This window comes from Cariama cristata, unplaced genomic scaffold (genome assembly GCF_000690535.1).
Source record: "Cariama cristata isolate BGI_N322 unplaced genomic scaffold, ASM69053v1 scaffold21604, whole genome shotgun sequence".
Lineage (NCBI taxonomy): Eukaryota > Metazoa > Chordata > Aves > Cariamiformes > Cariamidae > Cariama > Cariama cristata.
The window spans coordinates 79679-95055 of record NW_009614963.1 but is presented as its reverse complement, the minus strand read 5'-3'; the positions used below and the strand labels follow the sequence as shown (position 1 = coordinate 95055).

Genomic DNA, 15377 nt, shown 5'->3' with positions numbered 1-15377 from the left:
AGCTTTTTTATGTGTATGAAATGTATAGATATTTGTGTATGTAATTGACCTCTTATTTTTATGACAGTTGGGTCATCTTAAATACCCTTTCCACAATGATATCACCTGTTTTCTATTAGCTTTTCCTATTTGCACTTTTGAAGCAGATGCTACCCCTGTGTTTGGCCCCAGTCTTCTAAATCTTTAACCACATTTATAACATTATTTACACGAATAACCTCACTGAGGTCAATGGGACTATTAAGCTGAAGGAAGTTAAACACGTGCGTAAATGTATGAATGGGCTGCCCTGTAATGTATATTTGCTTAATGACAGCAAAAATTATTGAGTCTTTGTGGCTCAGGGGATCCAGGGGAGCAAAGTTTTCCTTTTCTTTTGCAGCTGAGGAGAGAACCGTGATTTTAGGGGATTTCCGTTTTTTACCCTTTGCTTGCTTATACATATTTGGGAAGGTTTGGATTATTTTTGGTATGTATTTTTATCTTTTTTTTTTTCTCTCAATTTTGTTGTACTGTTTTTCTTTTTTGTTCCCTTTTAATTTTTTAATAACTTGTTTTTAAATTCCTGCCCATTCTACTGCAATCATTTTTTTCTATCTCTTTTCTTCATATTCAAGTATGGGTTTTGAAACACTCTGACAAAAATATTTGGAGAACACAATAAATTAAGAATCAGCAGGGTTTCCATAGTGGACTTTGATTGCAAAGCACAGTACCAGGGAGGTATCAAAGTGTCAGTGGGCTGAGCTGTTGGAGGGAGTTTTATTATATTACACTGTGAAGATGCTGGGTTGTTTCTGACTGAGATAGTAGCCCATGGGATGCTCTTAGGATATTGCTGAGATTAAAGAATCTATTGGTTGCTCTGACATAAGGAACATCACAGAAACTCAACGGCTGAACTTGAAAGCCTAGGCAGGACATAATATCAGTCTCTGTAGAAAGATCTGGAAAAGGAATTTATCAAGTTTATTAATTTTTCCTCTCTGTTGAATTCATTTGATGTGGCCACAGCCGGAGGGAGTATAAAACAGTAAGTGATGAATTTGCTTGTTTGAGATTTTCCATGGTGGAGGGAGGATCTTGAGCTCACTACAGAAGACAAAATAATGTATTCAAGATAATTTCCATTTTTGTTAATTTTGCACTGTTTCTCATCTGGGTCTAACTTTGCAATCAATTAAATCAGTCTGAGTTTCACTGTTGACTCAATCTGATCAGGATTTGTGTACCTCTGCATGAAACTAAACAGTTGGGAGGGAATTATTGTGACATGCCCACAGTAATACATTATAGTGTTGCTAACAACTTGCCTATTAGAAGAATGAGAAAATGAGAATATTTGTGTCCAAAATAGGTGATATCAGATGGAAGTGCCTGTAGGCTACGAAGCTTCATTAAGAAGAATCGTTCTGGACTTACCAAAGTGGATGAATTAAATGCCACCCCACTGCATCATGCTGCAGAAGGTGGTCAAATAGAATTAATGCAACTGATCATAGATGATTCTTCCTGTGAAGGTAACACACATTTAATGAACTATTTTATTTAACAGAATAAAAAAGTTCAATATTCAAAGTGTTTGTTACCCAACTGAAGCAGAACTGGTACATGTTCTCTACATTTATAGATTTAAATATAGTTCAAACTGTCTGCCACAGTTTGCAGTGTCTTGGGTGTGATTTAGGTTGCCCTTGTTATGTTAGGACTGTTTTCTCTCTAATGCAGTGAATCGACATACTTTGTTTTGTTTGGGACTCAGATTTACAGTCTTCAGATATGAAAAAAAAACCTACAGTGAAGTACAGTAGGCCTGACTTTTTTAGGAAATTTAGGGAAGAAGTGGAATTTAGGGACGAAGTGGTAAGTAGGAGAACATGGAGCCTCGAATGATGGAAAAACACCCTGTAAAAGGTGTTGTTTAGTAGTTTTATTAATAGGCATTGTGAACTACATAGGACTCCACCGATAGACTATGGGCTACTGAGCAAACATACAATAGCCCTGAAAAGCTCATTTTTTCACCTAATGGTGGCCAATCTAATTTTAGATTATTCTGACTGAGATATTCTTTTTCTTTTCAGTATATAATTTTTGTCTTAATGTTTTAGAATATTTGTTGAAGTTTGTTTGCAATTTTAAAGTTCAAAATATATGTGTAGAAGAGACCAGTTTTATAACTGGTGTGAACTGATTTAATTCTGTGTTCTTAAGTGAATCAGAATAGATACGATCTTTAATCTTCCTAAAATTTGCAAGCACTTATTTATTATCTCTTATTTTAATTATTCACACTCACTTGTTCTGTGCAGCCTCTAAAGCAATAGCTGCAAAGTCAAAGAAGATAGGAAAGAAAAGAGACAAGGAAAGAGGGAAATCAAGTAACTTTTGGGGTGAGGGGGGGGCAGGGAGAAAAAAGGTGTATAATAATGGGCAAGAAATAGACAGGTGTTTCACAGTGTCCATCTTTCTAACCCAGTGTACTGCATGACATGCAGTATTTCTCTTTTTCCGTTCAAAGAAATGCAGTAGCACAGACCTAGACCTCCATTGAAGACACTTTTTTTTTTTCCAGTGTGATCAGAACATTTGATGGTTTTGCTTTGGTTTTGGTTTTGTTTTGTTTTCTCTCCTTTGACCTAGTATTAAATGTGATGGATTCTTCTGGAAATACGCCACTGCACTGGGCCACAAAGAAAAACCAGGTTGAAAGTGTTAGTTTGCTTCTCAGCAGAGGAGCCAATCCAAACATTCTCAACTCCAATATGATGGCACCTTTGCATATGGCCGTACAGTCCCTGCATAATGAAATTGTTAAGGTAAGTCTAAAGTCCACATAAATATACAAGCTTGATAAGTAGCTCAACAGCAGCTGCATGCAGAACACCAAGACTTGTTTATATATGCTGTATGTCCTCATATGCTGTGTTTAGCGAGTGGGGGGTATATCATATGTTGCTTATAGAAATGTTCATGTCTTCTTAGCACAGCAAGTAAAAAGTAACTTACTGATTTATATAAATACTGATATTTGTGCTATGATAGCAGCAGTTATGTTTCATGGAGAATTCTTTTAAATTCTCCAAACACAGGGAATTTTCTTTAAAAAGGCTCTTTAACACTGAAATTTCATGTACGCGTGTGTTATTTCAAACGTTTATATTCTTATTATTTTTTTTCACAACTGTATAGTGAGTCATAGAAGTATCCACATTTTCTTGAAACTAATGTATTTTTTTATGAAAACCACATTAAAATTTATCAGAAAACACATGTCTTAAAGCCAACATTTTAATAATGGTGTAAATAATAGAAGAACTAAAGCTACAATTAAAAATCACGAAAATGTATTGTGAAGAAATTACTAGTGTGACCATTTTGAACCTTGTAAAATAGTGACAGCACTGAGATTTAAAGCAGCATGATTTTTTTGTCATTTGTCCAAGTGCAATGAGAATGTTTTCACTCCATATGCAGCATTTGAATAGAACTTTAGAATTTGTAAAGTTCCTGAATTTACTAGGTGAATACAACCTTAACACCACGTCATTTGCATTTCTCTTTAAAATTGTCTCTTTTTCTCCTTGATTCAAACAAAAGAAAGAAAAACATATTCCTGTATTCAAGACTTAAAATCCTTTAGAGATTTTCAGTGCTAAAATATTTTACTGTCCTCACATCTTTTACAAAATCTGTATTTATTATGAATTAAGAACAATAAAATCTGAAATACAATGACATTTTCAAAATGGGCTTTGTATCAAGTTCTGGATTTGGGTTATTTTACAATTCTGCTCTTGACTAAATATGTGCAGTCATTTTTTCCACACTCTGTTGTTTATTCAAGCTAATTCTGCTTTGGTTTCTGTTGTCAGATTGCCTGAGAGAGATTAAAATGTGCCAGTCCTTCCAGTACAGAAAAATTCATTGGAATTACTGGGAGACAATTAAATAAATATGTAGATAGAGGAACAAATATGCAGTGCAGTATGATTGTTATCATTTCCAGATAGTTTGCTTCTCAAAAAATGCTGGAAGCAGTCATAGAGGTACTTCGTGGTACTGATAGCTCAGTGTTAGCTCTTAATATAGAGACTGAAGCAGGAATTTAGGACTGGAAGGGTCCTTGTTTTCATCAAGTCATATATAATGTCCAGTAGATGCCTAATCAAGCAGGATCTACAACATTGCCACTTTGCAGGGAAAATGGAATATTACAAGACATTATAAGAAACTTCAGTTGAAAATCCCCATCTGCAGTTTGCTAAAGAAAAGATTTTCTCCCAGTACTAGGGAAATTGTTAAATAAAACTTTAAAATAGTCTGCTGCTATATGCAGTGTTTAACCTAGTTATCCAGCTGTCTGCTGTAAAGAATTTTACTTTGCTTTGTCTGTCCTCACCTGCATTTTTCACCTGTATATTTTTACATTCTCCTGCATTTTGTCCCTCCTCTGCCTATGCATTCTGAGCTGTTGGCATGCAAAAAGAACAAGTCACAAGAGTGCTATGAGTGATAAACAACAAAAATAATAGAATAGGCCTTTGTTGTTGTGTTTGGCTTATGGTTGACTGAATGTTTTCTTAACCATTTAGATTTTAGTCCAGCATAGCAGTACAGATGTTAATTTGGAAGGTGAAGCAGGGAACACACCTATAATTGTAGCATGTTACAAGGATAATCCTGAAGCACTGACACTCCTGGTAGGTATAATTATCAATCTTCTTTTAATATGATTCTGTTTACCTGGATGCAGTGTTATTCTGTTCCTGTGTTCTGTCTTTGTTCAATGGAGGAAGGCTAATCACACACCTAGTATTCTAGTTACTTTCCATAGGTTACTAAGAAACTTTAATCTTTTAAGACCATATAAATATATCAGAATGGCAAACTGAAGAAGAAACTTAAACTGATATTGAATGCCATGAGAACACAAAATGAAGCGTTTGTATATATAGATACATGGATATAACATGCAAAAGATGTTTATATATAAACCTCTCAATGTGTATACAACATGAAAAAAGGAGACAGCTACCGGGGTGACTATGCCTGTAATAGTATGTTCCTTAGTCAGAATTTTCTGTATGTCATTAAGCTAAATCCAGACATTATTTTTCAGATTGAAAACGGAGGGAAAATATGTAAACCAAACAAAACAGGATGTATGCCTATCCATGCAGCTGCATTTTCAGGTGCAAAAACATGTATGGAAATTCTTTTAAAAAAAGGTAAATACATTGTTTCCAAGCAGTCAGTAGGATTTATTATTTATAGTAGTGTTAAGAATTTACTACTTTAATTCTCAAAGAACTGTGAAAACAAGCACTTACAACTGTGATTGAACTTACAAGAAGTTAATGCAGTTATTCCTATGGACAATTCATGCTCGTAGCTTTTGGAGGATTGCAGCAGCACCTTAACTACATTCCTAAATATGTGTCTATCCGTTGTTTAACTATAGATGAGAAAGGTTTGTATTTTGAGGGGGGAGAATGTTATTCCACAGTTAATATACTTGTTTTGAAGGCCTTTATGTCTTCTGTTATCTCATTCTCACTTAAAAAAAATCCATTTATGTTCATCTCTCAGGTGAAGAACTGGGTCACTCTGCTAAAACCCACATCAATTTTACCAATAATGGAAAGTGCAGTCCACTTCATTTGGCGGTTCAGAGTGGGGACCTTGAAATGATTAAAATGTGCATTGAATTTGGAGCCCAAATTGATCTAAAACAGGTAAAACTTGGAGCTGGCAGAATATAATTTTGATAAAGCCTAGGTGTCTCTGAATCTCTGAGTGGTATGAAAAAAAGATGAGCAGATAATCATTGTTCATTGTCTCTTCCAATGCAAAACTAGGGAGCAGCAAATGAAAACAATCTCAAAATTTCAGATTGGGCAAAATGTCAGGTTTATTTACACAAGTTACATAGGATGTTGTGGGTATGAAAAGTTTTCATGGATTGAAAATGCATTTGGGCAGATCCATAGAAGAAAAATCAGTCCTCAACTACTGAATACAATAATATTCCCTCTGGCTCCGGAAGTCCTTGAGTCACAACCAGACAGAGTCTGGGAGAGCACTCGAGAATGGTACAGCCTTCTTCACAAACTCTTTACTATGCAACTGCTATCATCCCTTCCCAGAAATGGCATCTTCAATCTGACCCTTTCTCATCATTCTTTTTTATCCTCAGCCTTGCCCTGGCCTTTACAGTATCTTCTTTGTAAGCAAACACAAATTAATGGTACTACTGCTGCTACTGTGATACTGTTGATGTAAGGGCCTGTGCCCAGCTTCATGATGAATAAACATTTCTGAAAATATCTATCATTAATCAAATTGTTTGCAAGGCTGCAATCAACTCATGAGAGCAAAGATAAACATGGTTTAGCCGCCTTTTATTGGTTTGATTCTTTGAATGCACGGCTTTTGAATGAGATGATTATGCTGCTGATTTTGTGATGGGTAAGACTGTTTTGAGAATGCTTCTGGCACTGTGGAAAAGCCCATTCCAATGCACTCACTGAAATGTTCCTGTTCTAAAAAGGAGAAAGTCAAAACCCTCAGGCATGTATCAAAGCTAGTTTGTCCCATCTACCTAAATGAAATCCTGTTTTCACAAATATTGTTCTAAACATTTATTTATTGCTTAATAATTTTATGACTGTCTAGCTTATAATACTTTTACTAAAGCATTATACAAAGTTATTTTTAACCTGCAGAAAATTTTATTTAACAACAGCTTCTACGGAAGATTCCATTTAAGGAGGTCAAAAACATTTTAAAAAATTAGTTTTCTGTATTATATAGGCACATTTGTTTGCTTATTCATCTGTACTGGTCTACCTATGGTTTTCTGTAGTTTTCCTTTGCTTCGTCTCTCGTATTAAAAGGTGCTCTGTGTGTCTGTTTATTAATTCAACTACAAAAGGTTGTTAAGAGTGTAATTATCTTGTATCTTAGGGACTTGGCATAGAATAATAAGAGGCTTTGTAGTAATCCTTTAAAACTATCTCTTTAGTCTTTTCTGGTCTCTAAGATTTCTTTAGAGTTCCACTACTTTAGTTAAAGACTAAAGTTTCATTACTTGCATAGAAATTTAGGCATTTAGGAATTACGAATCCTGGGCTAGATCACTAGTGTGTTTAATAGGTTGGAGGTTTGATTGTTGGGTTTTAAATATTTAAATGTTGTTTTCTTTTCCCATTTACAGAATGAAAAATGCACAGCACTTCATTTTGCTGCCACTCAAGGAGCAACTGAGATTGTAAAGTTAATGATGTCATCCTATGCTGGTGAGGAATCCATTATTGATGCCGTAGATGGGAATAAGGAGACATTGCTTCACAGGTAGGAGGCTGCTCTGCCAGACTTCACTATAAATTGTGAACCATGACATTCTTAGTTATTCTCATCATCCCATTATACTTTATATAGTATACTTTGGTTGGAACTTTTCCATGGGATGGTTTTAGTACAATATGAAAGAGTCAGTAATTTGGTCAGAATGTTAAAGATTTTGGTGCTGATACCAAAATCAAACCAGTTCCAGTTACCTTGGAACCATGTCAAGGAATGGGCACTAACAGTTTGTATTGATGATTTACTCCAGTAAAGCAGCAGGTGAACAAGTCTGTGGAATGGTTAACAGCTTCTGAGGTTGTGGAACAAATGCCCTCATCTAATGGGGTTATGTTCTCCAGAAAATGAATGAAAAATAACACACAGTTTTAAAAAAGTGTTTTCTTTTTTTTCTCCAAAAAATTATCTTATACCTGATCAGCTACAAGTAGATGTCAGTACACTTCCCTATGACTGCAAAGTTGCAGATGGCATTTGTGTATGTAATCATCCTCAAGACTTCTAGTCTTTCACAGTCCATTTGAAATCAAAGCACCAAGCTGTGGAGAAGTTTCCTCAGGTTTCTGTAGCAGAAAGACACTTAGTTAAATGTGCTGGCTACCAGATCTATGGAAGATAGTATATTTCCCCATCTATACATTTTTGTAAGAAAGAGATATGTCTCACTGCATTTAAGTGTAAAAATTTTACAGTGGTATTCTACAAGGAGTTTTACAATATTAAATGATTGGGAGATTGTCAGAGGCAGTGGAGATGATTGCTCTCTGGACACAGTATAAAGTGGAATAACTCAAAGATAATTGAAGAAATTAAAAAGGGAGTGTATTGTAAAGTTGATGTAAGGCTTGGGTACCCTTGGAAATGCTATGGCGATAGAACATGAAGACAAAATGATGACAGAATGTAGAAGAAAATTGTGTAGACATAACATACTACTTAATAGATAACTGGCTGTCATATCCATGAAAGTTATTGCCCTTGGAAAAAGCTTGGAAAAAGAATGACACTCTTTTACTCCCCGTGTCTGTGAAACAGGAAAAAAAATGTCACCAAGAATCATCAGAAGGGTAGAAAGTCATGCAAATCTCTCAGAATGTAAATAAACTGAAAAGGAATGATAACTTGTTGAGAAGTGAAGGAACAGTGAAGCATAGGCAGGACTTGATCCTTTCACATTCCTACTGTCATGTTTCCATCTAAATATTTTATAAAATTAGTTCGCTTTCTCTTCAGTCACCTTGGAATTTAGTTTGAGCGTGTGTGAAGCATTCAGTATTTATGCCTGACTGGAGGGGTCTACTATAGATAATGGAGGCATCTCTACTTATTTGGAACCATGACATGATTTTTAAAATACATCTTTTGAGTAATCAGTTCTAACTAGAGTACACCCAGTTTCATTACCTCTTACAGTGCTAAGGGAACTGTTATCTTTGAGATACAGTACAATCTTGGAACTGTCCTGTGTTGCTCATTGAGTCAAAATATTTAATAGAGGTCTGACTTCTGAAAACATTTAGACTGTGTGTCTTAACTGTGCTATTCTTCCTACTTTGACCATTTTTTTTCCTATAGTATATAATTCAATGATTTATTGTGGAATAAAACCTGAGATTTTTTAATGTGTGTAGACAGCTTTGAAATATTTTTAGTAAATTAATAAATGTTACCACGATTTATATCAGGATATTGTATTTTTTCATATTTTTTCAAGTAGACTTGCTTGCGACAGTCGGAATACATATTTAGCCATTGCCATTTTAACCCGACTCTAGCATTATTACACAAAATATCTAGCAAGTTATTTTTGAAGACTGAATAAATGAAAAGGATTTCAGGATCTAGGTCTGCCTGGAACAAACTGTGTCTGAACTTTATGGAATTCTATATTTACCTTGTCTGGTACAGCAAAGGATCTGACATATGAAATGACTGATTCTGTTAAAAATCAGTGGTAAAATGCCTGTTGGCCTACCAATGAGGTCTTTGTTTCCTGTAGTGAGTTTTCAATGTATTAATTAAACTGAACTTAGTTTTAAAATGAAACTCCATGACAAAATTTGAAACAATTTATTAAAATGAATTATGTAATAAAGGTATCTCTCTGTCTCTTTATTTTAAAATGTATTTATTTGAAAATATTATAAAATGCAGCAAATGGAGAGGAATGCTACCCTTTGGCTTGAAACTTCATTGTCCTTTCTAATGTTACTGTATTTTTGCATTTTTCCCCACAGGACAGCATTGTTTGATCATTATGAACTGGCAGAGTATTTGATTTCAATGGTAAATATTTAATCAAGCAACATGTTTATAGAGATTATTGCTGTCTATTACTACAGGTCTGCATAGAGAAATTCATAAAGGAGAATGTGTTCTCAGGTAGAGGTTATTCATATACGTGTGCATGTATACACACACACATTTCATAATGCGTAATTAACAGGTACAGTACAATGGTAGTTACGGCTCCATAATAGCATCCCACAGTGACAGAGGATGAAAACTTGCATTTTTATTTCCATTTTACTTATTCAGAAAGGTTTCATAAACATCTTTTACCAAATATGACAAACTAGTTTAGTCACCCTCACTCTTAGGATATGAAGTGTGAAATAAATGCTAAACATGCTTTGAATTTAATCTGATTTTTTCCAGAAAGAAATCCTTTCTTTAAAGTGTATTCATAGGATTGTTGTAGGATCACATAGCCATATATATTGAAGTTTGTGCATGATCTAGAAATACTTTTTACTCTGTGTAGTTTGGTTGTATTTCTTCACTGAATAATTATAAGGGAGAAAGAGAAGAAGTTTAACTAGGGATGCTACTGGCTATGCTCCAAGTGTCCATTTATACCAGTTAAACTAAGGCTTATATAATCATTATATGCCCCACTCTACTGAGGAAATTTTCATAAGTCATCAGACTTCTTTTTAATTTTATGTATGTTTAGGCTTTTTTACTTTGCTTCATGACAATTATATTAAGAAAAATTCTCTTCTACATACTGTTTTGCTTTTCTCAGAAAGTCTGTTATAGGGATTGGATTTAGTCAGAGCTAGATATTGTGCTTATTTTTAATTCAAATGTGAAATGGTGAGGTTTGACTGCTTAAACTTGTCTGACAAAACAACCTATCTACAGAAGTTGCTACCTGAGAAATACAGGTGCAATTTTTTGCATATTGAGGCTTGCGTGCACAAAGTAGAGGGACTATCTTTAACACTGCATTTTACTAAGAACAAAATTTTATTCCTTGAGTGCCATTTTGACTATTGTGACCACCTCCAATAGAATCTATGCTGAAGGTTTGTTTTGAAGCTCTAGGACTGTTTTCATTTGCCCTATCTGGGAATGGATCAAAATATGCCAGCTGAGGTTAGTGAGATGCGGCACATACAACCTGTGCTGCCTGCTCTCTTGGACTCCTGGCAAGGTCACCAGGTATCACCTATGCTGTGGTGTACACAAGGGTGAAAAATAAAAGGTGGAGCAATGTTACTGCTCAAAAGGAACATCAAATTCCGGTTCAGAATGGCTTTCTGCTCTTAATAAAGAGCAACATTTATTTATTTTATACAATAAATATCCACATTTCATGCACATTAACTTACAATGATTACTTCCTTTATCTTATTCTTGGTACTTTTTGTGTCTGAAAATTAAAGCCATTCTAAACAGATGCAGTGTTACGTCTAGCTCTTCTAGATACGAAAGGTAAGATTATCTATGCTAAACAGAATTGTCCAGGCACAGTATGTATGCTATTTACATTTAAATTACACCAATTTTTTTGTAAGTTGTAGGTCAAGTGCTACACAAAAACCAGAGAATCAAACTCTACAGATATTTCTTGCAGAGCTTTTAATTATTTTTGCATTTGGTCTCAACATAGCATGGCAATGAGTACATGCCCTTGTTTTGGTGAGATGTACAGCTATGGTTTACCATAACTGAAGACTAACCGAAGCCTTAAGAAAAGGGAAAAAACAGAAACCTTGATCAATATTCCCAACTTCTAAACATTACAAAACTTCATAGCTTTAAATAAATACTACTTGCAAATTGGTTTGCAAATTAAGCATTTTAAGCACAATGACTTTAACAATAATGTCAAAGTGGCCATTGTCATATTTGACAATTAGGTGCACAGTATCTGGTTTGTGCATGCAAATGGCGTGATTATGTTTGCAAGTTATGTACACAACTATAAAGAAAAATAAAGATATGCAAATCAGAAAGTTCTCATGATTTAGCTGGTATCTTAGCAATTTTCCCGCGTCTTTTAGTGTTGGGTTGTTTTTTTTTTCTTGTATACTGGACAATTTAGCACTGAGTTGACTGTTGCTTCCTGAGTTTAGTTCATTAGTTTTATTGAAATGTGCTTATTCAAAGTAGATAAGCAGTAATTTTAAACTGTTTCTTGCTTCTTTTTTTGGACTTCCTTTTTCCCTTTTTGCTTCTTTTATCTTCACTAAAAGAAAAATGAAATATTAAATTGTTATAAATAATAATTGATATTTACAAAATTTGCATAATATTTATTTTTATATTAGTATCTGATATATAATGTATAAATGCAAAAGTAAACGGAGTTCAGAAATTAAATTTACAAACTCTTCAGCTATATTGTAAATGTGGTAAATATATGTGGCAATATATAAGTTACTCGTGATAAATAATGATGAATGCTGCAGAATTCATTTTGCTGAAGGCTGAACAATGATGTTAACTGGAGAGAAGGTGATTAAAGATTGCATTATTAACTAGAAATTGCGGGTCTGTGTTCACTGAAATCAGTGAGTCACTTGGCTAAAAAAGGTCTCTGTTTCTTTGCTGGGTAAGAACATTTTTAAGAGGTTGTCTGACCTTGTAGGAAGGTAACTGGGGAAAGGGTCCTGCATGTCTTACTCCCAAATGTTTCATCAGCATACATTGGAAGCTTCCTGTTCTCTATGGTAAAGTAATCAGTGTACATTTATTAAATGTTTCTTATTACTACATTGCAGGTTTTACCATCCTAGAAAGTAAATATTGGTTATGATTATGATTAATTCTCTCTCTAATTAGGACTGGACCCAAAGATGATTCAAGTTAATGGAAAAACTCCTATTGATTTTTTTTTTTCAATGATCTTTGGGCATTATCTGAAATAAAATAGATTTTTTGTGTACTTTGTTCAACTCATCCAGTTTAACTTGCAACTCAGTATCTAGAAAAATTATGTCTAAAATGTTATAAAATATACATACATCTTATTGGTTCATTTACTTGTATCGTCATACTCCCTTGTTGGTAGAATTTTTTGGATAGATATGTTTATGCTCATAGTATTTTGCTGATACGATTATAGTGATACTGTGATTGTAGTGACCATACTGTACTGGCAATATGCATCTTGTGCGAAAACAGACAGAACAGCAAAACTGGGCTTTTACCAGAATACCTCATTCCAGCCCTTATGCTTCTCCTAAGGAGAAAGGTCGTATCAAAAACCTTGACTTTGGAGAATATAAATGTATCTGCTGTGGTTACAGCTACTTTGGAGTCAGAATGGACTTGGCTTATATAGCTTATGATGAAGAATAGGAAATTCAGATAGATCAAGCTGTGTATATCAAAATATACTAATCTCTGGATACTTCTTGAACAGCATTCATACAGCATAGAGGTTCAGATTTGTTCTGGTAATTACTTGATAGGTAAGACCATATCATTCAAAAGGGCTGTAATTTTTGTATTTTTCTGAAGCTTCAATCCCAGTATTTTCAAGTTAGAATTATATATTTTGAGTATTTAAATGCATGGAAATGTGTCCTAACAAAAGTTCATGAGTTTCAAGTTCAGTATACCTAGAAGTAGGGCACTGTTATTTAGGGATCTAAATTTATTTATGTATAGATGACAGGGCTGTGATTAATAGTTTGAAAACATAGTAGTTTTATAGAGAGATGTTATGTGTTTATTGAATTTACTTCTCTGGAGTTACTAAGAATACCTATACTTCTGCTATGCTTATAAAAGGCAGCACCATTTTAAAATTTCATTTATTCATTATTCATGATAAACTTGAAATTCTTTATTGCAGGGGGCTAATATTGATAGTGTTGACATAGAAGGTCGATCACCGCTTCTGTTGGCCACTTCCTGTGCATCATGGAAAATTGTGAATTTACTGCTCTCAAAAGGTAAAAAGGAATATACATGTATAACATACTTCCTTTGAATGGGGTTCATACATGTTAAAACTCTGCATCTAACTTCCCTCACAATTTCAATCCAGTACTTCAGCATACAGTCCAGGAGCAGCTGAGCTAAACAGCTGCATAGTGCTGGTATCTCTTGAGATAAATGAATAATTAGTGCGATGATTTCGCTCTTTTTAATACAGAGTGAACAGGCTGTAGAACAATGTGTATGCCATGTGTCATGCTTCTCAAGGTAGAGATGACACTGGCACTCCATCCATGCATTCCTTAGCAGTTCGCAAAGTAAGCAGAACTGTGGAATAAATACACCACTTAAACAGTCATGTTTTGTACCAGCAATCAATCTTTAAATGTTAAAGCCCATATTTCAAGTATTACCTGTGATTTTATATAATCACAGTCACCTTGAAAATGTTTGAGCTCTATCAATTGCTATGCTTTTGGTGCAAGCTAATTATTGTTACTATATTTTATCTTGTTAATAGTAATATAACTGATTTTGTTAATAAACCCTGTAATAAGTTTTGAAGCTGTAACAAGATTACAACTTTTAAAAGATTAGAAGAGGCGATCGTCTTCATCTTCAAATTACCTCTTGATTTGTGGGTGCTCAGTATCTCTGAATATAAGGGCCCCATATAAATCTTAGTGCTGCAACGAAATACAGAATACATACGCACCTGAGATAATGGTGAAATCCGAGTGTCAGTAGGGGGATTTTTGTTAGCAAAGTTATATGTTATAATGCTGACATGAAATAATATTCGTTATTTTGTAGATTCATAAACACATTTGTTCAACATTTGTTCCTTTGTCTTAAACATCATCAGTTAGTGCCAGGGGCCAGCAGTTTTGAAGTTGCTGGTACTTATTTCCATATTTATCTAGGAGCAAATGTATCATTAAAAGATCATCTTGGTCGGAATTTCTTGCATTTGACGGTATTGCAGCCTGGAGGATTACAGCATCTGAATGAGAAATTTCTACAGGTACAGTAAGCATCAATTTATGTCTTTCTGTTACCCTTAGTAGAAAATGTAAAGAAAAAAGCAACTATCGTTTTATTTCGGAATGTTTGTAAAAGTTTCTGCTACTTGTTAAGTTGCCCAGTGTCACAGAAAATAGTTTGAAGAGGTACATATCTCATGAAAACATTTCAAAGCCAATAATACAGTTTTCTTATTGCCAGGCAAAGGAATAACATAATCCCATAAATTATTTTGCTGTTGGGGCATTGAATAGCTCAAGAGGTAGGCAATAAAACATAGAACTTTTCCCTTCTATTTTCCCAACTTGCATGCAGTAAAGCTAGGGGACACGCTCGTATTCAGTCAGGCTCTAAGACTTAAATATCTTATAGCATATGCTGCAGGAGCTTTCTGTGGACTGGACTGTAATGAAGTCTTGGATTTAGTTTTAAAAAAGATTTCAAACATGGATTTGTATTTGGCTATGCTGAGGTCATACTGCTAGAGCCCAGGCTCGCTTGAGAGAGTTAAATTTGCTAGCCTCCAGAGCTCGAGAACCAGTCTTTTAAATGTGAATCAAGTATAACTGATCTTTCAATGTCTGCTGAAATCTGTAAACAACTTTGATTAGTAACGTAGAATGGATTCAACTTCCCTTTTCAGCAGATGTAGAGAAACAGTTTTAAACCAGACTGATAACTCTGTTATCTGCATTGACTTTCTAATTATTGATCACACAAATAATTCAGACAAAGGAGTGGAGCAAACTGGGGGAGGAGATTTTTAGTTGCTTTAAGAAAGGCTATATGTAGGATAGTGTTAGACAGGT

The 15377-nt window shown here is 34.5% G+C and overlaps 1 protein-coding gene across 1 annotated transcript in view; it reads left to right on the top strand.

The window, feature by feature from the left end:
* Positions 1-245: 245 nt before the first annotated feature.
* TRPA1 (transient receptor potential cation channel, subfamily A, member 1) overlaps positions 246-15377 on the top strand; it is a 34937-nt gene continuing 19805 nt past the window's right edge. The window contains exons 1-10 of the mRNA XM_009699636.1: positions 246-296; positions 1358-1520; positions 2644-2819; positions 4596-4703; positions 5123-5231; positions 5593-5738; positions 7220-7356; positions 9606-9654; positions 13460-13559; positions 14469-14569. Coding sequence (XP_009697938.1) covers positions 276-296; positions 1358-1520; positions 2644-2819; positions 4596-4703; positions 5123-5231; positions 5593-5738; positions 7220-7356; positions 9606-9654; positions 13460-13559; positions 14469-14569 — 1110 coding nt within the window. The 5' untranslated portion in view covers positions 246-275. The remainder of the gene's footprint in view (positions 297-1357; positions 1521-2643; positions 2820-4595; positions 4704-5122; positions 5232-5592; positions 5739-7219; positions 7357-9605; positions 9655-13459; positions 13560-14468; positions 14570-15377) is intronic.